The 24,455-nt window shown below is 38.5% G+C and overlaps 1 protein-coding gene across 1 annotated transcript; it reads left to right on the plus strand.

Annotated features, from left to right (window-relative positions):
- The first annotated feature begins 6,146 nt into the window (after window positions 1-6,146).
- On the plus strand, window positions 6,147-9,759 carry LOC138892782 (uncharacterized). Its single transcript, XM_070176520.1, has 6 exons — window positions 6,147-6,867; window positions 7,246-7,449; window positions 7,555-7,857; window positions 8,670-8,767; window positions 8,858-9,022; window positions 9,340-9,759. The coding sequence occupies exons 1-6, from the start codon at window positions 6,147-6,149 to the stop codon at window positions 9,757-9,759; spliced, it is 1,911 nt and encodes a 636-aa protein (XP_070032621.1).
- The last annotated feature ends 14,696 nt before the right edge of the window (window positions 9,760-24,455 follow it).

Consider the following 24,455-nt stretch of genomic DNA (forward strand, 5'->3'; position numbering starts at 1 on the left):
CGTGACAAATTGGTATTAGAGCTCTAGGTTCATAGGTTCTACGAGTCATGCGCAAGTTTCTAGTAGAGTCTTGCGAATCGGTATGATGACGTCCATACCTATCTTTGATGGGCTACAGGGCATCTAGGAAACCTCCCATATTTCCTTCCTTATCGTGTGATATTGATTTATATTGAAGCGTATCTCTTTGAATACCTTCCATCCACTCGAATGTTATGTTGAGCACTCAGTATCAACTGTGCATTAATGACTTGAGATGTCAAGGATGAGGTGAGAGATGTGTTCTTTGTGTTGAGGAGATAGGCCAGTCTAGAAGACTCTGGGCCAGGTTCAAACCGCAGATTGGGTTCGGTAGTTTCAGTTGTGTGAGTATCTACTTTTGGACTTATATGTCTGGTAGTATCCCTAGGAGTGGGATTAATGGCTCAGTGAGTGGTTCGATAGCTATATAATGAGTATTATGTGACTAAGGAATCTGCGTAGATGGTTCGGATGTGACAAGAAGAATTTTGCTTGGGATGTGAACGGACTAGGGATGCTTGATTTCTGTCTTGATGTGTTGTACAGTCTTGAGTTACAAGTGTGTTAAGGATCTTTCAGTTGCTCATTTGTAAGTGAAGCATATTCTTATGTCTTGTTGAAGAGTTCAGAACCAGAAAGATTAATTGATTACATAGTAGTTGTGACTATGATAGGGTTATCGAGAGATGCCAGTTTGAGGCTAAGCAGGTAGGTTAACTCCTTCACAATGTTCTGAGGTTGTGTGATACTTATGATATTTCTGTGAAGAGTTTTCTTTCTACCCTGTGGGATGTATGTGATGCAATTTGGTTCATATTTCTTGAGGAAGGCTGCACAACTGTCACGAGGATTGATATGCGTTTAGAAGAAGATTTAAGGTATTCTATGACTGGTACTACATGAGTGTATGAAGGATTTAGTTAAATTATAGTGCGAGATTATGACAATGATGGAGTAAGGGTATTGTGGGTAATCATATGTTATATTCTGTGGCTTCGAGCCAAGTGGGGGAGTGTCCTATCGACGATCATATTGCATGTTCATGTGTTATATTATTTTTGGTATAAGGCATACTTGTGGATTTCTTATGACTTGAAGAGGTTGATTTCTAGGATGACTCGAGTAAGAAAATTTCTAGATGCATGAGGTATTACACTTTATGGATATATGAAAATCTAGGAACGATTTAGTTTTGTTATTCATGGTGATGTCGTGTGCTAGGAGAAGTAATTTACTCGGTTGCTGAAAAGCAATGTTACTTCTTTAGGTGTTTGTGTGCTAATGGAGCACAAGTCGTTCGACTCGTTTGGGCGATGTATTGGAGATTAGAGCGGAGTGGATGACTTTTGAGATAGTTCTAATGAGTTCAAGATTCACATTTGGTATTTCAGGATGTCCCCGAATTTGTATATTGCTAAGATCTGAGATTTGCATTTGGTTGGTGTCTAGACTTGGAGTATGTTTGTATTATTAATTATTCTATATTTAAGTATCAGAAATGTTAAAAAAGCAGTTTCAAATTCATATAAGGTCTCTTTAGAGTGGGCAGTCTAGCTGCGGTACTATTGGATGCTTAAGAGGGAATGCAATGGCTTATGGGTTATGAGACGACATGGTTTCATGCGAGTATCTTTTGTGGTGAGCTTTGGGTTAAGGATCGTAGTACACTGGCAACGAGAAGTGTTAAATTGAAGGAAAGTTGAGAGTAATTCGAAGAAATGAGTTAGCTAAGTATTGGTTTGGGTCAACATAGTAATGAGAGTTATCGGTTCTTTCGGTGCAACAATCTTACATATGTTTTGTGGCAATACTCTTGGGTTGGGCCATCTGCATGACTTGGTTAGGTTAGAGGAATTCAATTTTGATGGCTTGGCTTTGTGATAGCGGGTTTCAAAGAATTCTCGATAATTTCGACCACAGTTTGGGTCACATATTTTCTGCAGGCATGGAGGAGTTTGTTGCGTGTTGTGAATTTCTCCTGGATAGGGTAAAGTGGAAGGTTACCGGTGGATGAAGTGTGTATCCTTCTTGTGATTCAAAGTTGATAATGAGATTATCGTGTTTTCATATGATGGCATGATAGATGCGGTCCGATGTGTGGGATCAAGGTTTGCATATACAAGGTTGTAGTTCAGTTTTGAAGGAAAGGTCATGAGTTCTAGACATCATGGACAGTTTTAGATCTTTAGAAGAAAGTTGGCACTCTTTGGTATCACCTGAGAGGGGTGGATATTTCAGAAGGCACACTGTATTTGGACTTGCGGATGCTTGACTGCTATTATGATAATCGCTTGGTTGATCGACTACTGATGTTTTGATTTTGTATGTGGAACAGGAGAATTATGAAAGTAATTCTCGTGAGATGATTATGTATGAGGGACGTGTCAGTCATTTGAGTGGTGGAGTCGGGATCAGACATGGAGATTCTTGTATTACAGGGATTTGAAGACTAGGAGGATTTTCATAGGCAAATTATTCTTTGGTTGCGGATGGTGAATGTATGTTAAGAGGTTGGCAGTTGATTGTATGTGTTATGTATAAGTTATTGTGGACTTTTTGGAGGTTATCTACCTATTTCGGAGGATCAAAATCGATTTAGAGGCTATTGGTAGGCCCAATGAGAATGTGTATTCTGATAAGTGGGGATTTTGACTGCTTATTAGCACCTTTTAGCTTTTGTTTTAGTCCGAAAGTACTTAATTGTGTTTCCGAAACTAATGAAATTGTGCAAATTGCATGAATGCTAGAAGTTTAGTCTCCCATGATTAAATCCGACTAAAACATTAGTGTTCCGAAGCAGAAGGAAAAAAGTTGGCTCATGCCTGCCTATTTGACTTAGTCTCTACTTGAGAAAGAGGGACCTAGTCTAGGATAACTTGGCTAACAAGGAATTGGGTTAATTGAGAGATTGATTAGCCTAATTAAAGGGTTCAAATTAGATATAGTAAGAACTTGACTTGAGCTCATATCAACTATTTTGCTTGATACACATTTGGACTTGAGAATGCCAGATTGAGAAAAACCACTATTTGACCGAGAGGTATTGAGTGGGTAATGTTGAGTTGAGAGCTATAATAGACCCTAGTCAACAAAACAAGTGTTAACGTATTTATCCCATTAGGCAAACACCTAGGTTATGGTCACATCCCTAGGCCATTAAACTATTTGGTAAAACATTCAATATATTCATCTCTAGTCTATTTGCTTTACCTTGCAATCATTAGAGTAATAGTAGAAGTAGAAATCAAAACTCTATTATGGAAGTACAATTTTAGGTAGTTCATTCGCTTGCTTCAAATATATACTCCTGAAACCCCTTATAACTCCCAGTGGATTCGACCCCCGAACCATTCCATTAACACTTCAGATTAGTTGGCGAAAAAGTTCATTCCTAAGTTCTTCTCTCCGGGGCGCATGGCTACACTTCGAGATGAGATTTTGTCATTCAAGCAAGATCCGAATTAACCACTGCACGAGATATGGGAACACTATAGATAATGGTTAAGTAATGTCCCAACAACGATATAACGGAGAATATGATTCAACAAACTTTCTGTTACACCCTGTGTGTCCCAAGGTGACGTAATAAATATAAGACTTGTTATTTAAAGTTATAATATGGCTATATACGATGTTTAATAGAAAATATAAAGTTTGGAAAAAATCGAATTAAAGTTGCGGAAAAACCGACTAAGGATTTGCCTTGTAATAGAGCTTTTTGAGAAAAACGATTTCGTGTGCTATATATGGTCTTTTTGGCACATATTATATACCAGATTGAAGATCTACGAGTCTCGTTTCCAACGTATTAAACTTTTCAGAGATATCCATATTTTTACGAGACTGCGCAAGCAACTCAGTTGGGACCCACTTGAGACGACCACCGACCTTACGTCTTTTAAAAGATATTACAGCCTCATTTCGGGTCATTTCTCACCCAAATTTCATCCAAAAGCTCTCCAAAACCCTCCATAACATATCCCAAGATCCCAAGAACCAAACTCAAGGAAAATCAACTTAAATCATCATCGAAGGTGTTAAAGACTACAAGAGAATGCTTCTATGATGTTGTGGTGTGATTGAGGGCTATTTTGAGCTAGGTTGAGATCGGGTTTTGAGTTGTATCTACTGTGCAAGGTATGTGTAACATCTTCTTGATTGTGCATAAGGTTAATCTTATGTTGTTTGAGTGAAAAACCATAAGATAGCACTTGAAAGAACATGAGATATGGTTGTCTTTTTGGTTGGACTATTTTGTGGTTAAATATATGGTTTGTGGTGGCTGGAAATTGTGAGAAATAATAATGTTGTGGCTACTGTTGTTAAGCTTTTCTAGGTATTAACTAAGTTGATTGAATAAGAAAAGATGAAAAGCAAGTGATTGACGATAAAAATTAAGGTGCTAGACGTATGAGGCTGTTTTGGAAGGCATTTTGTGGATGTTTTGAACTAGAAATAATATAGTACATATACGTATGATGTTATGAAGGTTGTAAAATAATTTATGGAATAAGATTTGGATTCAATTTATATCTTGTTATGAGTAAAAATGAGCTGGCCGCTCAATATGATTGTTAAGATAATCAGAGAAACTCATATTGGATTATATTGTTGTTGTTGCTATTGTTGGTTATAGTTATTTTTGTTGGGCTGTTGATGACCCTTAGTGGTTTTTGGGATGTATTAAAAATAGGGGAGTTGCTTCCCGATTTTCCTTAATCCATACGACTAGCCAAATACGATGGTACAATATTATATGTTAACGGCAATATCATTTCACTTGTTGTAGATGCAAGAAGTTGTGTTGAGCTTGGTTGAGTAATAAGGAATAGATCATACAGGTATGTTAAGGCTATCCCTTCTTTCCTTTTGGTATGATCCATATGATACAACGAAACGAGCAAGCATGCCACTTTCACGAATGATTCTATTCCTAGAAGTACTAGGGTTACCTATGTTCTTGATTCTCCATATGTCCTACTATCATATCGTCTGTTCATGGGTCTCATGACATTCCGAGAGATCTTATTGACTTACTTCATTATGAATTGCATTTATTTAAACATATATATTGACCCATGACCAGATGGCATTATATACGCGTATAGTATATATATATATGGGGTATGGGGAAAGGTTATGGCATTATATACGTACCTCCACCTGATAAGCTGGTATACGCTTATGATTTCGCCCACAAAGGTTGAGATGATATGATGGGATGCCCTCGGAGGCTTGATGATGTTATGCATGCATATACCTATGCATGATTTGACATTTATACGCATGTACATGACATTATAAATATTTTCATGATTCATAGAGTTATTCATATTTACAGGTTGAGTTCTTTACTCCATGTTTCTTTCATGAATTTTATATATTGATTTTTATGCCTTACATACTCGGTACATTATTCGTACTAACACCTCTATTGCCTGGGGGCATGCATTTCATGCCCGCAGTTGCAGGTAGACAGGCTGGCGGTCCCTCTCCTTAGGATCGTAGCTCAGAGAGAGTTGGTGTGCTCTATTTGATCCGGAGCTGCTATTGGGTTTTGTTACGATACCTTTGTATACATATAATGGTTTGACGGGGCCTAGTTCCATCTTTTATACAGTTTTACACTCTATTAGAGGTCTGTAGACAATCATCTATAGTTGGATAGTATGTGGCCTTGTCGGCTTGCCCTACTGTATTCCGCATGTATATGTATATATGTCTTTTGAGTATGTTTCCTAACGTATGTTATTCATATGATTCAGCAGTTTAGGGGCAGATGCTATGCATAACCTATACATATTTCATATTTATATCTTAGATGTATGCTTAGGGGTATTCAGTAAGTAGAACTCGGGCACTCGTCAATGTCCATCAGTTTGGGTCGTGACAAAAGTGGTATAAGAGCAGTTCCATCCTAGGGTTATCTACAGACCATGTCTAGTAGAGTCTTGTTTATGAGTGTGTTGTGCACCACACTTATAAACAGGAAGTTGCAGGACATATAGGATATTACCCTCCCTTCTTATCTTAGATCGTGCGATATAAGAATTCATTTTCCTAACGTTATGTTATGTTTTTCAGCGATGCCCAAGAAGGCTACAACCACCTAGAAGGGCAAGTCCATGGATGATAAGACTACAATTCGAGCGCCACGAGTTACCAGGGCTCGGGGAGAGTCACATAGTGAGACTCTATCTCATACTTCACACACCCTACACTCTTTGGAGGAGATCCGAGGGGCACCAGCTCCAATGCCAGCCCCAGTACCCCCAGTTCCTCAGCCAGATGAACATGTTCTGGAGATGAGAGATGTTATTCAGCTATTGACTCGATTAATGGTTGCACAAGCTCGACACCAGGAGGTAGGTATTGGTCATGCAGATAGGGCCATCAATGCAAGGGTTCACGATTTCAATAATTTGGACCCTCCCGTATTCACTGAAGCAGATCCAAATGAGGACCCTCAGGTATTTCTTGATAGGATGCAGAGAACTTTGAGGGTAATGAAGGCCACTGTGACTGAGTCATTTGAGCTAGCTTCCTATAGACTTCGGGATGTTACAGTTAATTGGTACGAGTCTTGGGAGTTGTCTAGAGGTGAGGATGCCCTTCCAACAGTATGTCAAGAGTTTACAGAGGCTTTTCTTCGTCATTATTTGCCACCAGATCTTAGACAGGCCAGAGTTGATAGGTTCTTGACCCTCCGGCAGGGTAATATGAGTGTTCGGGAGTACAACGTTCAGTTTGATTCTTTGGCTAGGTATGCTCCCCCTATTGCAGCTAATATGGAAGATTGGGTTCAGTGGTTCATGATGGGGTTGAAGCCGCACCTGCTTAATGACTGTATATCAATCTCACTTCAGCCAAACATAGATATTTATCATATTTAGGCATACGCTCAGGGTGTAGAGGAGCGTAAGAAGAAGCAGAGGGGCGATCGTGAGCATGATAGGGGTCAGAGTAAGAGAGCGAGATCTTCAGGTCCTCCTACTAAGTTTTGAGGTGGTCAGCGACAACAGTACCCAAGGTATCTAGCCCAGCCATCGGCTAGTGCACCCCCTCAGTTTGCCGATAGGATATGTGATTGTTCCACATATTTAAGGCCCAGTCAGAGTTTCAGAGCCTCTAGTTCTCAGTAAAGGGGTAAATCAATTCAGATGAGGCCACCCTTGCCATGATGTGCTTAGTGTGGTAAGCAGCATGCTGGGCAATGCCATGCAGGGTTGGGTGTTTATTATACTTATGGTTATCCGGGCCACGTTATGAGAGATTGTTCGATAAAAGGTGGTGCAGGTATAGTTCAGTCAGTGAGATCTGTAGCCAGTTCGTCATCATCAGTATGCCCCCCTGGTAAAGGTTCACAGGCACCAACTGGTCGTGGTAGAGGCAGAAGTGGAGCATCTAGCTTGAGTGATCCTCAGAACCGTATTTATACATTAGCTGGTCGACATGATCAATAGTCATCACCTGATGTTGTTACATGTATATTATCAGTCTCCTCATATGATGTATATGCATTGATTGATCCAGGTTCCACCTTATGGTACGTCACTTCGTTGGTTGCTAGTAAGTTTGAGATAGAACCTAAGTCGATTAAACCTTTTGAGGTGTCTACACCTGTTGGGGATCCAGTGAAAGTTAGACGGGTATATAAAGACTGTATAGTAGTAGCTCATAGTCATTCTATAGTAGCAAACCTGATTGAGTTAGATATGGTGGAATTTGATGTTATAATGGGTATGGATTGGTTGGCTTCTTGTTATGCTAGCGTTGATGGTAGATCAAAGATGTTTCGGTTCCAGTTTCCAGGGGAGCCAATTCTGGAGTGGAAAGGTAATACTGCATCACCAAGAGTTAGGTTTATTTCCTCTCTCAAGGCAAGGAATATGATCACAAAGGGCTATATTTATCACTTAGTTCAGGTACAGGATGTGAAAGCAGAGTCACCGACCCTTCAGTCTATCCCGGTGGTTAATGAGTTTCCCGATGAGCTTTGAGGCCTTTCGCCAGAACGAGAGATTGAGTTTGCTATTAACACATTACCAGATACCCATCCAATATCTATTCCTCCGTATTGAATGGCACCTATAGAGCTGAGAGAGTTGAAATAACAACTGAGGGATTTGCTTGAAAAAATCTTTATTAGACCCAGTACATCACCGTGAGGAGCACCTGTGTTATTTGTAAGAAATAAAGATGGTTCCTTGCGGATGTGTATTGATTACAGGTAGTTGAATAAGGCCACGATCAAGAATAAGTACCCACTTCTGAGAATTGAGGATTTATTTGATCAGTTGCAGGGTGCCAGGTGTTTTTCAAAGATAGACTTGAGGTCTGGTTACCATCACGTAAGGGTTAAAGAGAAAGATATTCCGAAGACAACATTAAGAACCAGATACAGGCACTTTGAGTTTCGAGTTATGTCGTTCGGATGGATCAATGCCCCAACAATATTCATGGACTTGATGAACCGTGTGTTCAGACCCTTCTAGATTAGTTTGCGAGTGTATTTATAGATGATATTTTGGTTTACTCCCATTCAGAGGCTGAGCATGCAGATCATTTACGTACTTTACTCAGATTTTTACAAGAAAGGAAGTTGTATGCAAAATTCTCTAAATGTGAATTCTGGTTGAATTCTGTAGCCTTCCTTGGTCATATTATTTTAGATGAGGGTATCCGAGTTGATACAAAGAAGATTGAGGCAGTGAAGACTTGGCCTAGACCCACGACACCGACGGAGGTTCGTAGCTTCCTGGGTTTGGCAGGTTGTTACAGGAGATTTGTAGAGGGTTTTTCTTCTCTTTCAGCACCATTGACAAATATGACTCAGAAGGCAACTAAGTTTCAGTGGATTGATGCTTATGAGCGGAGTTTCCATGCATTGAAGGACATAATGACTTCAGCACCGGTTCTGACATTTCGAGAAGGGACCGATGATTATGCTATCTATTGTGATGCTTCGGGGTTGGATTGGGTTGTGTATTCATGCAACATGGTAAGGTTGTCGCTTACGCTTCTAGACAACTAAGAAACCACTAGGAGAATTACCCGACCCACGATTTAGAGTTATCCGCGGTGATGCATGTACTAAAGATGTGGAGGCACTATTTGTATGGTGTTCATGTTGATATCTATATGGACCATAAGTGCCTTCAGTATATATTCAAGCAAAAGGAATTGAATTTACATCAGAAGTGATGGTTGGAGCTACTAAAAGACTATGATGTTGATATTTTATACCATCCAGGGAAGGCGAATGTAGTAGCCGACGCCCTCAGCCGTAGATCTATGGATAGCCTATCATATTTACAGCTAGAGAAGAGTAAGATAACTTGTGAGATTCATTATCTAGCTAATCTTGGAGTTCGATTACTAGATTCAGGTGGTAACATAGTTACTATTCAGGACACGACAACGTCCTCTCTAGTAACTAAAGTGAAGGAATGCCAGTATGAAGATCTTGTGCTAGCTCACTACAGAATTACAACCCGTCAAAAGGGGAAGACACCATTTGAGATTACAGGAGATGGAGTCTTCAGATATCGAGGTCGATTATGTGTTCCTAATGTGGTAGGGTTGTGCCAGCAGGTTTTGGGAGAAGCTCACTATTCTCGTTATTCTATTCATCTAGGAGCGACAAAGATGTATCATGATATCAGGGGAATATACTGGTGGGACGGAATGAAGAAGGATATATCAGAGTTTGTTGTTCAGTGCCCTAATTGTCAATAGGTTAAGATTGAGCATCAGAAACCCGGTGGATTATTGCAGGCTATAGAGATTCCGTCTTGGAATTGGGAAGTGATTAATATGGATTTCATCATAGGCTTACCTCGCACCCAACGTAAGTTCGATTTTATATGGGTTATTGTTGATAGACTTACAAAATCAGCCTATTTTCTGCTTAACTGGGCTACGTATTTAATAGAGAATTATGCAAGGCTTTACATTAAGGAGATAGTACGACTTCATGGTGTCCCTATATCAATTATCTCAGATAGAGGTGCTCAGTTTACAGCTAATTTCTGGAGGTCCTTCCAAAAAGGATTGGGGACTCAGGTAAGTCTTAGTACAACATTTCATCCCCAGATAGATGGTCAGGCTGAGCTTACTATTCAGACAATGAAGGATATGCTACGGGCTTGTGTGATGGACTTCAGGGGTAGTTGGGATGATCATCTTCCACTTATTGAGTTTGCATATAATAATAGTTATCATTCCAACATTCAGATGGCTCCATACGAAGCTCTTTATGGACGAAAGTATAGGTCTCCTATCAGATGGTTCGATATTGGGGAAACTAAGTTAGTAGGACCAGAGTTGGTACAACAGGAAGTTAAGAAGATTAAGCTTATAAGGGAAAGGCTATTAGCAGCCCAGAGTCGTCAGAAGTCTTATGCAGATAATCGACAACGAGACTTGGAGTTTCAGGTATATGGTTGGGTATTCCTAAAGGTATCACCGATGAAAGGCGTTATGAGATTTGGTAAGAAATGAAATCTTAGCCCTCGGTACATTGGACCTTAAAGGATTATGCGCAGAGTAGGCCAAGTAGCATATAAGTTAGACTTGCCTTCCAACTTGGAGTATGTACATCTAGTCTTTCATGTATCTATGCTCTGTAAGTGTATTGGAGATCTCTCTAAAGTCATTCCAGTTGATGATGTTCAGGTTACAGAGCAGCTATCATATGAGGAAGCTCCCATTGCTATATTAGATAGACAAGTTTGGAGATTGAGAACTAAGGATGTAGCTTCGGTTAAAGTATTTTGGAGAAACAATAATGTGGAGGAGATGACTTGGGAAGCTGAAGAAGAAATGAAGACTAGGTATCCTCACTTGTTTCCGCTTCCGTAGGAGGATCGGGCTGAGACATCACAGCCTTTAGGTACGCATATGATACTTGACTTTTATGTTAGTTATTGTTATTGGTCGTGTGAGGCCATTGGTGTTATTGATAATTGTGGCCCTCTGTGGATTTATATTGTTGGGTTTTCTATGTGACAGGTTGGTAGTAGTACCGTTACAGAGGAGGCTCTGCCAAAATTTCTATATATTTCTGGGAGTTTAACATTCGAGGACTAATATTTCTAAGGGGGGAAGATTATTACACCATGTGAGTCACAAGGTGACTTAATGAATATGATACTTGTTAATCATGATTAAAATATAATGTTTGGGAAAAATTGGATTAAAGTTGCTAAAAAACCGACTAAGGATTTGCCTTGTAACATATCATTTTGATCAATACATTTCGTATTATATATGGGTTCTTTTTGGGACATATTATATACAAAATTGAAGATCTATGAGTCTAGTTAACACATTAAACCATTCATTGATACGACATTGGAGTAGAGAGATATCTGTATTTTTGCGAGACTGCGCAAGCAGGAGCGGTTGGGACCCACTTGAGACGACCACCGACCTTACGTCTTTTAAAAGATTTTCAGCCTCATTTCGGGTCATTTTTTACCCAAATTTCGTCCAAAGGTTTTTCAAAATTATCACTAACATATCCCATGATTCCAAGAACCAAACTCAAGGGAAATCAACTCAAATCATCATCAAAGTTGTTAAAGACTATAAGAAAATGCTTCTATGATGTTGTGTTGTGATTGTGGGCTATTGTGAGCTAAGTTGAGATATGGTTTCGAGTTGTAGCTTCTATACAAGGTATGTATAACATCTTCTTGATTGTTCCTAAGGTTAATCTTGTGTTGGTTGTGTCGTTTGAGTGAAAAACCATAAGATATCACTTGAAAGAACATGCGATATGATTGTCTTTTTGGTTGGACTGTTTTGTGGCTAATTATATGGTTTGTGGAGGCTGGCCATTGTGATAAATAATTTGATAATGTTGTGTCTGCTATTGATAAGCTTTTATAGGTGTTAATTAAGTTGATTAAATAAGAAAATATGAAAAGCAAGTGGTTGACGATAAACATTAAGGTGCTAGACGTATGGGGCTATTTTGGAAGGCATTTTGTGGATGTTTCGAACTAAAAATAATATAGTACATATAAGTATGATTCTATGAAGGTTTTAAACTAATTTATGGAATAATAGTTGGATTCAATTTATATCTTGTTTTGAGTAAAAACGAGCTTGCCGCTCAATATGATTGTTAAGATAATCGGAAAAACTCATATTGGATTATATTGTTGTTGTTGCTATTGTTAGTTATAGTTATTTTTGTTGGGATATTTATGACCCTTAGTGGTCTTTGGGATGTATTAAAAATAGGGGAGTTTCTACCCAACCTTAAGCCATACGGCTAGCCAAATACGATGGTTTGACATTATATGTTAACGGCAATATCATTTCACTTGTAATAGATGCAAGAAGTTGTGTTGAGCTTGGTTGAGTAATAAGGAAGAGGTCATGCAGGTATGTTAAGGCTATCCATTCTTTCCTTTTGGCATGATCCATATGATACAACAAAACGAGAAAGCACGCCACTTTCACGAATGATTCTATTCTTAGAAGTACAAGGGTTACCTATGTTATTGATTCCCCATATGTCGTACTATCATATCGTCTATTCATGGGTCGCATGACATTCCGAGAGGTCTTATTAACTTACTTCATTATGCATTGCATTCATTTATGCATTTATATTGACCCATGACCAAATGGTGTTATATACGCGTATATATATATATATATATATATATATATATATATATATATATATATATGGGGTATGAGGAAAGGTTATGGCATTATATACGCACCTCCACCTGATCAGCTGGTATACGTTTATGATTTTGCCCACAAAGGCTGAGATGATATGATGGGATGCCCTCAGAGGCTTGATGATGTTATGGCATATACCTATGCATGATTTGACATTTATATGCATACGCATGACATTATAAATATTTTCATGATTCATAGAGCTATTCGGATTTACAGGTTGAGTTCTTTACTCCATGTTTATTTCATACCTTTTATATATTAATATTTTTGCCTTACATACTCGATATATTATTCGTAATGATGCCCCTATTGCCTGGGGGCCTGCGTTTCATACCCGCAGGTGCAGGTAGACAAGGTGACGGCCCCTTTCCTTAGGATCCTAGCTCAACGAGAGTTGGTGTGCTCCATTTGATCCGGAGCTGCTATTGGGTTTTGGTACGATACTTTTGTATACATATAAGGGTATGACGGGCCCCATTCCTATCCTTTATATAGTTTTACACTCTATTAGAGGTCTGTAGACAGTTATATATAGTGGGATAGTATGTGGCCTTGTCGGCTCGCCCTACTGTATTCCGCATGTATATGTATATATGTGTTTTGAGTATGTCTCCTCATGTATGTTATTCACATGATTCAGCTGTTTAGGGTCAGATGTTATGCATGACCTACACTTATTTCATGTTTATATCTTAGACGTATGATTAGGGATGTTTGGTAGGTAGAACTCGGGTACTCGTCAAAGTCCATCGGTTTGGGTCGTGACACTTTCTATCGTGGGATTAACACAACCAACCAATGTGTAGTGAATCAACTTGCCGGTGGAAACTTCATGACTACGCCTTATATAGAGGCGTGTGAGATTTTGGATTAGATGGCGGAAACGTCATCAACTTGGCAATCCCGAGATAATGTTCCACAAGGTGATCCAAACATGATCCAGCTTCACAAAGAATTGAAAGACCATGGGAAAGCCATTGCCGAATTGACAACTACCATGACATAACATGGAAGGCCCAACTAAATCAAGTGCAAAATTCCAAGCAAGTCAATGCCATGGAGGGAGTTAACATAATGGTGAACAAGAGGACCAAAGGTCCACAAGTGATAAATCGAGTGAAGAATTATGTGCAAGAAGATAGTGGTTTTGAGCAAGATGATTCCTGTAATGAACAAGAAGAGGAGGTGCAATACGTGAACAATTTTCAAGGGCAAATAAACAATTTTCAAGGCCCAAACCAACAACAATGATGACCTCCAAACAGTCAAGGCAATTGGAATTCTAATAATCAAGGCAATTGGCATAACAACAACAATAAAAGGAATTGGCATAACAACAACAATCAAGGAAATTGGAATGGAAATAATCAAGGAAATTAGGGGGGCGGGGTAACAATCAAGGCGGATGGAAACATAATCAAGGCAACCAGGGGTCGGGTTTTCAAAGGCCCCCGATGTATCAACAACCAAGTAACCCGCCTCCTTATCCTCCCTATGGTTCAAGTTCTTAAAACAATGAGATGGGTCATATTGAAAATATGTTCAAGCAAATGATAGAAAAGAATGCCGATTCGGATGCCGAACTTGCCTCACACAACACATCAATCCGTAACTTAGAAGTTCAAAAGGGTCAAATATCTCAAGCTCTAAATTCTTATCCTAAGGGGGAACTACCAAGTGACATGGTAGTAAACCCAAAGGGTGGAATCAACACGGGGCATGCCATGTACGTTACTGCAAGAAGTAGAAGAGGTGGGAATGCACCCACCTCAAGTCAAAAGCAACATGTGGATGATGAGAAAGTGGTGCAAGAATAAGAGATCCCGGACGCTGTGGTGCAACCTAATAATGAAGTTCGGATTGATATTGATGATAGTGTGGAAGAGACTCAAGAGGAGGTGAACCCGTATAGGGATCACATTATTGACATACCGAAGCAGGTAGTGCAAAAGGCTAAGGCACCATTGCCTAAGCCTCCACCTCCATACCCTCAAAGACTTGCCAAGCAAAATGGTGAGAATCAATTCAAGAAGTTCATTCAAAGGATGAAGAGTCTCTCAATCAATGTGCCATTCGTTGAAGCTTTGGAACAAATGCCCAATTATGCCAAGTTTATGAAGGATCTCGTGACAAAGAAGCGGTCAATGAATTTTGAAACTATCAAAGTCACTCATCAAGTGTGTGAAATTGTGCATTCAATGGCTCCTAAGTTGGATGATCCCAGTGGTTTCAAGATTCCTTGTACAATTGGAAGTGCCGAGTTTGCTAAAGCTCTTTGTGATCTCGGGGCAAGTATCAATTTGATGCCCTATTCGGTTTTTTAAGACTTTAGGGATTGGGAAACCAAGACCCATCTCTATGAGATTGCAAATGGCCGAATATACTATGAAGAGGCCTTTGGGAGTGATTGAAGATGTCTTGGTTTGAGTTGATAAATTCATTCTTCCGGCGGATTTTATCATTCTAGATTGTGAGGTTGATTATGAAGTTCCGATTATTCTTGGGAGACCTTTCCTTTATACAGGGAAGGCTCCTCGTGATGTTGAAGCCGAAAAACATATATTCCGGGTTGGTGATGAAAAAGTGATATTCCATTTGTTCAAGTCCATGCGGCAACCAAATAGCAATGAGGTGTGCTCTTTTGTGGACTTGGTGACCAATGTTATTGTTGATGATACAAGTGATACAATCAATGTTGGTGATATGTTGGAGGCCGTCTTGCTCAACTTTGATGATGACGAGATGGATGGCTTCATAGAATGTGTGAACTCTTTTCAAGGTATGCACCCCGAAAATTATCTTTGGATCTTGAAAATAGGACAACTCTTCATACAAAAACTTCTATTGAAGAGCCTCCTACCTTGGAGTTGAAGCCATTGCCTCCATATCTTCGGTATGAATTACTTGGCCTTTGTTCTACTTTACCAGTTATTCTTTCTTCTTGTTTGACTAACATACAGGTAGATTCCAATTTGGCGGTACTACAAAAGAGGAAGAAGGCTATTATATGTACTTTGGCGGATATTCACGGGATAAGCCCCGCCTTTTGCATGCATAAGATCCAATTGTAGGATGGTGCCAAACCATCCATTGAACATCAAATGAGACTCAATGTGGTTATGCAAGAAGTTGTCAAGAAGGAGATTATCAAGTGGTTGGATGCTGAGGTTGTCTACGTCATCACTAATAGTTCGTGGACTTCTCCGGTTCAATGTGTCCCAAAGAAGGGGACATGACGGTGGTCACCAATGATAAGAATAAGTTGATTCCTACAAGAACGGTGACCGGATGAAGGGTGTGTATGGACTTTCGCAAGCTCAACAAATTCATAAGGAAGGATCACTTTCAACTTCTTTTCGTAAATCAAATGCTCGATAGATTGGCCAGTCGTGCTTTATATTTCTTTCTTGATGGGTATTCAGGCTAAAACCAAATTCTTATTGCCCCAAAAGACCAAGATAAAAAAACCTTTACATGTCCATATGGTACTTTTGCCTTCACGCGGATGCCCTTTGGTTTGTGCAATGCACCGACGACTTTTCAAAGGTGTATGATGGCTATCTTCACGGACATGGTGGAGGACAACCTTGTAGTTTTCACGGATGACTTCTCGGTTGTTAAAGATTCTTTTAATGATTTACTTTCAAATTTAGATAAAGTGTTGGCTAGATGTGAAAAAATAATTTTGGTGCTTAATTGGGAGAAATGACATTTCATGGTCGAGGAAGGCATTGTCCTTGGCCACAAAATCTCAAAGAATGGAATTGAAGTTGACAAGGCAAAGATTTAGGTGATTTCTAAACTTCCACCTCCAATTTCGGTGAAGGTGTACGAAGTTTCTTAGGCCACGCGGGTTTTTATCCGCGCTTCATCAAAGATTTCTATAAGGTGGTGAATCCGTTCTACATGCTTCTTGAGAAGGATGAAAATTTCAACTTCAATGATGATTGCATGAGAACTTTTGAATTGTCGAAATTCAAGTTGATAACTACCCCCATCATCATCGCTCCAAATTGGAGTGTCCCTTTTGAACTCATGTGTGATGCAAGTGACGTAGCAGTTGGGGCTATTTGGGGCAACGTATCAACACAATTTTTCATTTGGTCTACTATTATAGTAAGACTATGAATACCTCCCAAGTCAACTATACCATTACGGAGAAAGATCTCCTTGCCATTGTGTTTGCAATTGAGAAGTCATTGTCCATAAGGATCATGCGAAACTTCGGTATCTTATGAGCAAGAAGGACTCCAAATCTCGATTGATGAGATGGGTGATTTTTTTGCAAGAGTTTGATATTGACATTCAAGATAGAAAAGGGAGTGAAAACCAAGTGGTGGACTACTTGTCTCGTTTGGAGGAGGATGGGAGGCCGCTTGATGGCCTTGAAACCAATAACTCTTTTCCCGATGAGCAACTCTTGGCTATTTCAATGAAAGAGGTTCCATGGTTCGCATATCTAGAAAATTTTCTTGTGTGTGGAATCATTCTGGATGAGTCCTCTTCAAACCAAAGGAAGAAACTCAAACGAGATTGTCAAGATTATTATTAGGATAAACCATACTTTTTTTGGATTTATACGGATGGGGCAATTAGAAGATGTGTACCGGAAGAAGATAAAGGTAAAATTCTTGGGGCTTGTCATTCTTTACCATATGGTGATCATCATGGCAGAGTAAGAACGACGGCCAAAGTGCTTAGCTGCAGCTTTTATTGGCCCACTCTTTACAAGAATGCTAATGAGCTAGTGAAAATATGTGATGAATGTCAATGGGACGATGGAATCTTAAAGAAGAATGAAATGCCTCTCACAATCAATTTGGAGATTGATATTTTCTATGTGTAGGGTATTGACTTCATGGGACCTTTTGTAAGTTCTTGTGGAAACACCTACATCTTGATCGAGGTTGATTATATGTCCAAATGGGTTGAGGCCATTGCTTTACCCAACAATGAGGCGAGAAGTGTGGTGGATTTCTTGAAGAAGAATATTTTCACAAGGTTTGGTACTCCACGTGCTATTGTAAGCGATGTGGGGTCACATTTTTTCAACAAGGCTTTCGACACTTTACTTAGCAAGTATGGTGTTACTCACAAAGTCACGACTTCTTATCACCCCAAGCTAGTGGGCAAGTGGAAGTCTCCAATCGGGAAATAAAGAGTATCTTGCCCAAAATGGTGAATGCTAATCTGGAAGATTGGTCCAAGAAGCTGATGATGCATTATGGGCTTATCGGACAGCTTACAAAATACCTATCGGAATATCACAATACTGGTTGGTGTTAGGAAAAACTTGTCATCTTCCGGTGGAACTAGAGCACAAGGCCATGTGGGCTCTAAAGATTTTGAATCTTGATTGGGATATAGCCGCAAACTTGAGGGTTGCACATTTGAATGAATTTGATGAGTTCTGGTACCATACTTATGCAAGTTCGTCCTTGTACTAAGAAAAGATGAAATATCTTCATGTAAAATACATTTGGAACAAAGAGTTCAAGGTGGGTGATCTTGTATTGTTTTTTAACTTAAGGTTGAGGATGTTTCCCGGGAAGCTAAAGTCTAAATGGAGTGGTCCTTTTGAAATTGTGGGTGTAACACCTTTTGTTGCATTAGACTTTAAGAAAAAAAAAATGAAGTATTCCGAGTCAATAGTCACTGGGGGGAACCACTATTTGGGAAAGGTTGGAGATAGCCACATCGTGGTGGTCATTCATTTCAATTGATGGTCTTCTGCGTCATGTCGCGACATTAAATCAGGCGCTTCTTGGTAGGCAACCCATGTTTCTTTTCTTTTTATTTTTCTTTTGTAGTTAGGCATTATTTTTGTTCTAACTTGATTTGAAGTGTGCTACACGGCTTAGTGTGACTTACATGAATTGTGAACCAAATATTTGGCTAAGTGCTCTAAGAATTGCTGACCACAGTTGATTTATGCGGACCGCACAATTATGGGTTTTGTAGCAAAAGAGCAATGCGGCCGCACAATTATCTTGCGGATCGCATAAATGAGAGGTTAAAAATACCAACTCTCTGAAGTTTTAGCTTGTGAGAGAAATGGTTGATGTGCGACCGCACACAAAATTGTGTGTACCGCAGATGCAAAGCTGAAATGAGGCCCCCTAGTAATAGAGTGAGGACGGCACATGAAAATGTATGGACGCTTTCGACCTTCTTCCCCTTAGCGAACGTCTGGTATAAATAGAGAAATATGGCTATTTTTACATTTTTTACTCTCTGAACAAAAATAAAATAGTGCTCTCTTGAAATCTTTTGGTAATTATATCCGTCCAAACACGTAGCAAACTTGATCATTCACTCATTACACTCATTCATCTGCTATGCTTCAATTTTATGTTAATATTTTTATTTTAGTTTAATTTGTAGATTTTTAGTTCATTTTAGGCCATTTGTCATTAGAATTCAATTGTGTATCCATGTGAGGTTGATGGTAGGCTATAATCTTGCATTTTAATTGCTTATTGTACTCTAATTTACTGTACTTTAATTGAGTTGGAGCTTTAATCGCTAGTATTTTGCACTAATTATGTGTTTTATGCCTTGTAAGAGTGATTCCAATATATGTAGATATTGTGGAATTAATTCATGCTATTATGGAGCTTTGAAGTCTGAGTAAAAGCCCAAGGATTAAGTTGGGATCATGTTCGAGGATCAATGGATGATAGTGCACTTTAAGAATGAAACGAAGAATCGAGCAGTCATAATGCGCATTGTCCAGTAAAATGCATATAACCTTTAGCTCAGAAATCCGTTTTTTCTTAATAATATATTGTTGGAAATCTATTTAAAAGGTCTACAACTTTCATGTTTTACACTTTTCCGAATTCCAAACTGATACAACTAGGTGTGCGACCAAGTGCGAGATCGTGCATGTCCTATCCGGGAAGAGTCCTATTTCTCTAAGGAAAAAGGTAGTTTCATCCGTTTTTGTTTTGGGGGGGTGGGGGGATTAAATACCCCAAAACACCATTTTAGAAGAACGTTTGACATACCTCAGACACAGGGAAGCTAAGAAGAAGAGGGAGAAGCCAGAGCACAAGGATTTCGTCCTTCCTTCCTCACTCAAATCCGGGTTTGTGTTGTATTTATGTTTTCGTCTACTTTTATTTCATTTGTGAAGAACTTCTCCATTTCTATGGAGTAGAACCTTTTGTGTTTTGATGGATTTGGTGTATTGATGGTTGTTTTTTTTTATTATAACTCTATTTTTATTTATTTGAATCGTTTTTGGAGGATTTAGTTATTGCATCTATGTTCAGTTGTTCTTGTAATCGAAAGAGGCATAACTTGTGATATATTTGCACTATATTGTTGGTTGAGTTCATACATTCTTCTAAGTAATCAAAAGAGGATATTTGAATACTTGATTAAACCTAGTTAGGAGGATAATCGAAAGATGTTCTCCTAAAGACCAATCTATTACGAATTCTTGCATATCTTCACCGAGCTTAAATTGGTTCATATTGTGAGGTTGAGACTTAATTGATAGAGGAGTTTCTACTAAACAATTGTACTGATAATGAAGTGAATTCGAGAGACTCACTTGAACATTAGAAGTGAATTATCTAGAGTTAGATCTCGAACAAATATCTTACACCTATCTTATCAACCCATATTTTCTCCCATTGATAACTTCCTTGCTTACCTTTCTTGATATTGTCATTAGTTAATAGCTTTAGATTCTTAGTTAATTATAGTTAGAATTCATATAAATCTCCATTGTTGATGCTCCTGGATAACAATCTTGCTACAATCTACGATAATATTGTTTAAATCCAATCCTTGTGGACATGATATTATACTATACTATCTTTGACTAGCGAGCACAATTTAAGTGTGTGTTTTGCGCTCGTCAAATTTTGGCGTCGTTGCCGGTGCTCGTCAATCAATAGTGTTTGAAATAGTTTGTAGTGGTAATTGAGGAATTAGCTTTTATATTTTCTTTCTCTTATTTTTAGTTTCTTTTGTTAACCAAAAAAATCTTGAAAAACATATTCTTAATACTGAACTCTACATGTTGTAAAGATGGAGTACAACCAGCCTAAGAGAACGGTTGAAGAGTTAGCATCTGAACATTGCCAGCGCCTGCTATATGTTTTAAATGCGGTGGAAATCATCTATGGGTTGATTGTCAAGCAGGCTGGTATTCTACCTATGGTTCATCTTTTGAACACTCTCACTTTGTCTATATTCCGTATAGGTATGAGGATTTATATGGGCATAATTCCGACTCTGGTTGGGATGAATACCCTTATTATGACTGGAATGCAAGCGAAATGAGACAACCATATCAAGCAGAGAATGTTAGTTTAGAAGAGCTTATGTATAAGTTCATTAATAAGGTGGAAGAGAGATTTACACAAGATGATGAAGCCATTAACAACCTAACAATACAAGGGAGTCAAATAATAAGTACACTTTCAGAAAGCTAATTGCATTGTGATGATGAATATATGGAAGAGATACCGTGTGAAATTAAGCCTACCCGAGATGTTGGACATCTACCAAGAGAGTTTTCCACTCTGCAAGAGGACTCTTTTTCAACTGATATGATTTAAGATGAGGCTTGGGTTGATTGTGCATCAATAAAAGAAGAGTTCAAATCCCCATCCACCTATCCACAACCACAATTTTTATTTGAAGAAAATGAGGAACAAATGGTCTTGGACATACTAGAGGAACACTCACATGACCCTTCTTCTTTATTTTCTTATTCTAACCTTGATCATATGAATTTTGTTTTGGGGGATTTACAGTAATATGCATGGATTGATCTTGTGAATGAATGCAGAAACAAGTTGAGGATAATGCTACAAGAATAATCCACCGCACAAAATGAGGCCAAGAAAGAAAGAAAAGAGCGGATCTTTCAAAAATCCCTAAAGGACTTTGGCCTGATGAGATCCATAAACAATCCCGATGAGCGAAATCGAAAAATGCATTCAAAATTAGGGGTAGAGTTCACAGGTTCTGGAAACAGAAAAAGTCCATGGGCATTTTCTTTACCTCTTCCTTTTATTTGTGTGTCATGGGGACATGCCAAAATTTAAAGTGTGGGGTGGGGATGTAAATATGTAATTAACTGTTGTTTTCATTTCTTGTGTGTATTTTCATTTCTTTTGATTGAAATTTTTAAAGTAAAAAAAGAATTATAATTTGTTTTAGGTAGTATAATAATTTTCCCTTGATTTTTCTTTGTGCCACAGTTCTTTTCCAAGAGTTTTGTTTGAATCGGGTGTAGTTAGTTTTATTTTTTTTGGAGTAGGAGATATTGTACTGTGATTTTAAATGAAAGCAATATCTCTTGACTTTATTATGCCTTGAGAATAGTAAGTGATGTAGTTGTGACGCTTAGGCTCAGTTTTTGACCCTTGTATAAACACTTTATATTGCATGATCTTAACTTTGCTTAACTACTTTAATTAGAGTGTCTTGATGAGTCCGATCCTGAGTGAGTTTTGTGCCATGTGTGTGTGAGATTTTGTGTATTTTGTGCATTGCATTTGATGTCTAGAACTTGCTCCGTGTGTTTGCAAAGCGAAATAGTAGATTTGTTCAGTCTTGAAAGTGATATAGGCATTTCTTTGTTGAGCCAACTATATATTTTAACCACCAAATTGTTATGTATCGCAGTTAACCTCGTTGACCCTGCAATCCTATTTCTTTGGTAACCACATTACAAGTCTTACCCTTTTATTTGAATTGACCATCTATTTGAACCATTTACCCCTCGTGAGCACTTGGAATTGGTATGAATTTTGTAAAAGTTAAAGTGTGGGTGGTTGGTTTGGGTTTTGAGTGGAACTATTAAAATAAGGAGAAAGTTGCACTGTTATGAAAAAGTATGAGCCTCTTGAATCGAAAAAGAAAATGAAGAAAAAAAATAGTTTATATTCATTGATAGTGGTAACTCTTGATGTATTTGTGCTTAGAGAAGTTAGGAGTTGACGTATATTGATGTAAATGTGGAGTTATGGTTTGACATAAGTGTGGGATTTTGAACGGTCAATTGTATGTATTAAAGTGCTTGGGGAGATGTAGGTATCTTACCCATCCCGCAGCCTACATTACAACCAAATAAAGTCCTACTTCATCCTTGACTGAATAAGCTCAATTAGTAGAGTAGTACAATACGGGCAAGCTTATGGTACATATTTTGTTGCACATGAATATTGTTCTGAGAGTGAGCGAATTCTTCCTATCTTGAGTTCCTAATTGTTCTTAAACTTTATTGTTTGTGGAACTACTCTCTATTATTGTGCGAGGGCACTTGATTCATGAAGGAATGGTAATGTCATTGACCTCTGTGTTAGAGTAAGTGAGAAGATTATGAAAAATGCATGGTGCTATTGAGTCAACTCTTGAGGTTAAAATGTTACACTATTGTGCTTAGTCTATTTTAAATATTCTTGGTGTAATGAGTTGGGGGAGTTGTTTAAAAAGGCAGTGTCTATATAAAGTGTGGTTTGATTTCTCGAGGATGAGGAATGGCTTAAGTGTGGGGTGTTGATGGTAGGCTATAATCTTGTATTTTAGTCGCTTATTGCACTCTAATTTACTGCACTTTAATTGAGTTGGAGCTTTAATCGCTAGTGTTTTGTACTAATTGTGTGTTTTATGCCTTGTAAGAGTGATTCCGATCTATGTAGATGTTGTGAAATGAATTCATGATATTTTGGAGCTTTGAAGTCTCAGTAAAAGCCCAAGGATTAAGTTGGGATCGTGTTCGGGGATCAACGGATGATAGTGCACTTTAAGAACGTAACGAAGAATCGAGCAGGCATACTGCGTATTATCCAGTAAAATGCACATAACCTTTAGCTCAGAAATCCATTTGGGCTCCACAATATATCGTTGGAAATCTATTTAAAAGGGATACAACTTTCATGTTTTACACTTTCCCAAATTCCCAGCTGATACAACCCAGGTGCGCGACGAAGTGCGCGATCGCGCACTTGGCTCGCACTTAGGGTAGAATGGCTTGCAAAATGCGCGACCGCGCATGTCCTATCTAGGAAGAGTCCTATTTCGCTAAGAAAAGGGTAGTTTCGTCCGTTTTTATTTAGGGGGCAGATTAAATACCCCAAAATACCATTTTAGAAGGACTTTTGACATACCTTAGACATAGGGAAGCTAAGGAGAAGAGGGAGAAGCAAGAGCACAAGGATTTCATCCTTCCTTCCTCATTGAAATCTGGATTTGGATTGTATTTATGTTTTCCTCTACTTTTATTTTATTTGTGAAGAACTTCTCCATGTCTATGGAGTAAAACCTTTTGGGTTTTGATGGATTTGGTGTATTGATGGTTGTTTGTTGATTATAACTCTATTTTTATTTATTTGAATCGTTATTGGAGGATTTAGTTATTGCATCTATGTTCACTTGTTCTTGTAATCGAAAGAGGCATAACTTGTGATATATTTGCACTATATTTTTGGTTGAGTTCATACATTCTTCTAAGTAATTGAAAGAGGCTAGTTGAATCCTTGATTAAACCTAGTTAGGAGGATAATCGAAATATGTTCTCCTAAAGTCCAATCCATTATGAATTCTTGCATATCTTCACCGAGCTTAAATTGGTTCATATTGTGAGTTTGAGACTTAATCGAGAGAGGAGTTTCTACTAAACAATTGTACTGATAATTAAGTGAATTCGAGAGACTCACTTGAACATTAGAAGTGAATTATCTAGAGTTAGATCCCGCACA

This window comes from Nicotiana tomentosiformis, chromosome 5, assembly GCF_000390325.3.
Source record: "Nicotiana tomentosiformis chromosome 5, ASM39032v3, whole genome shotgun sequence".
Taxonomy (NCBI): Eukaryota; Viridiplantae; Streptophyta; class Magnoliopsida; order Solanales; family Solanaceae; genus Nicotiana; species Nicotiana tomentosiformis.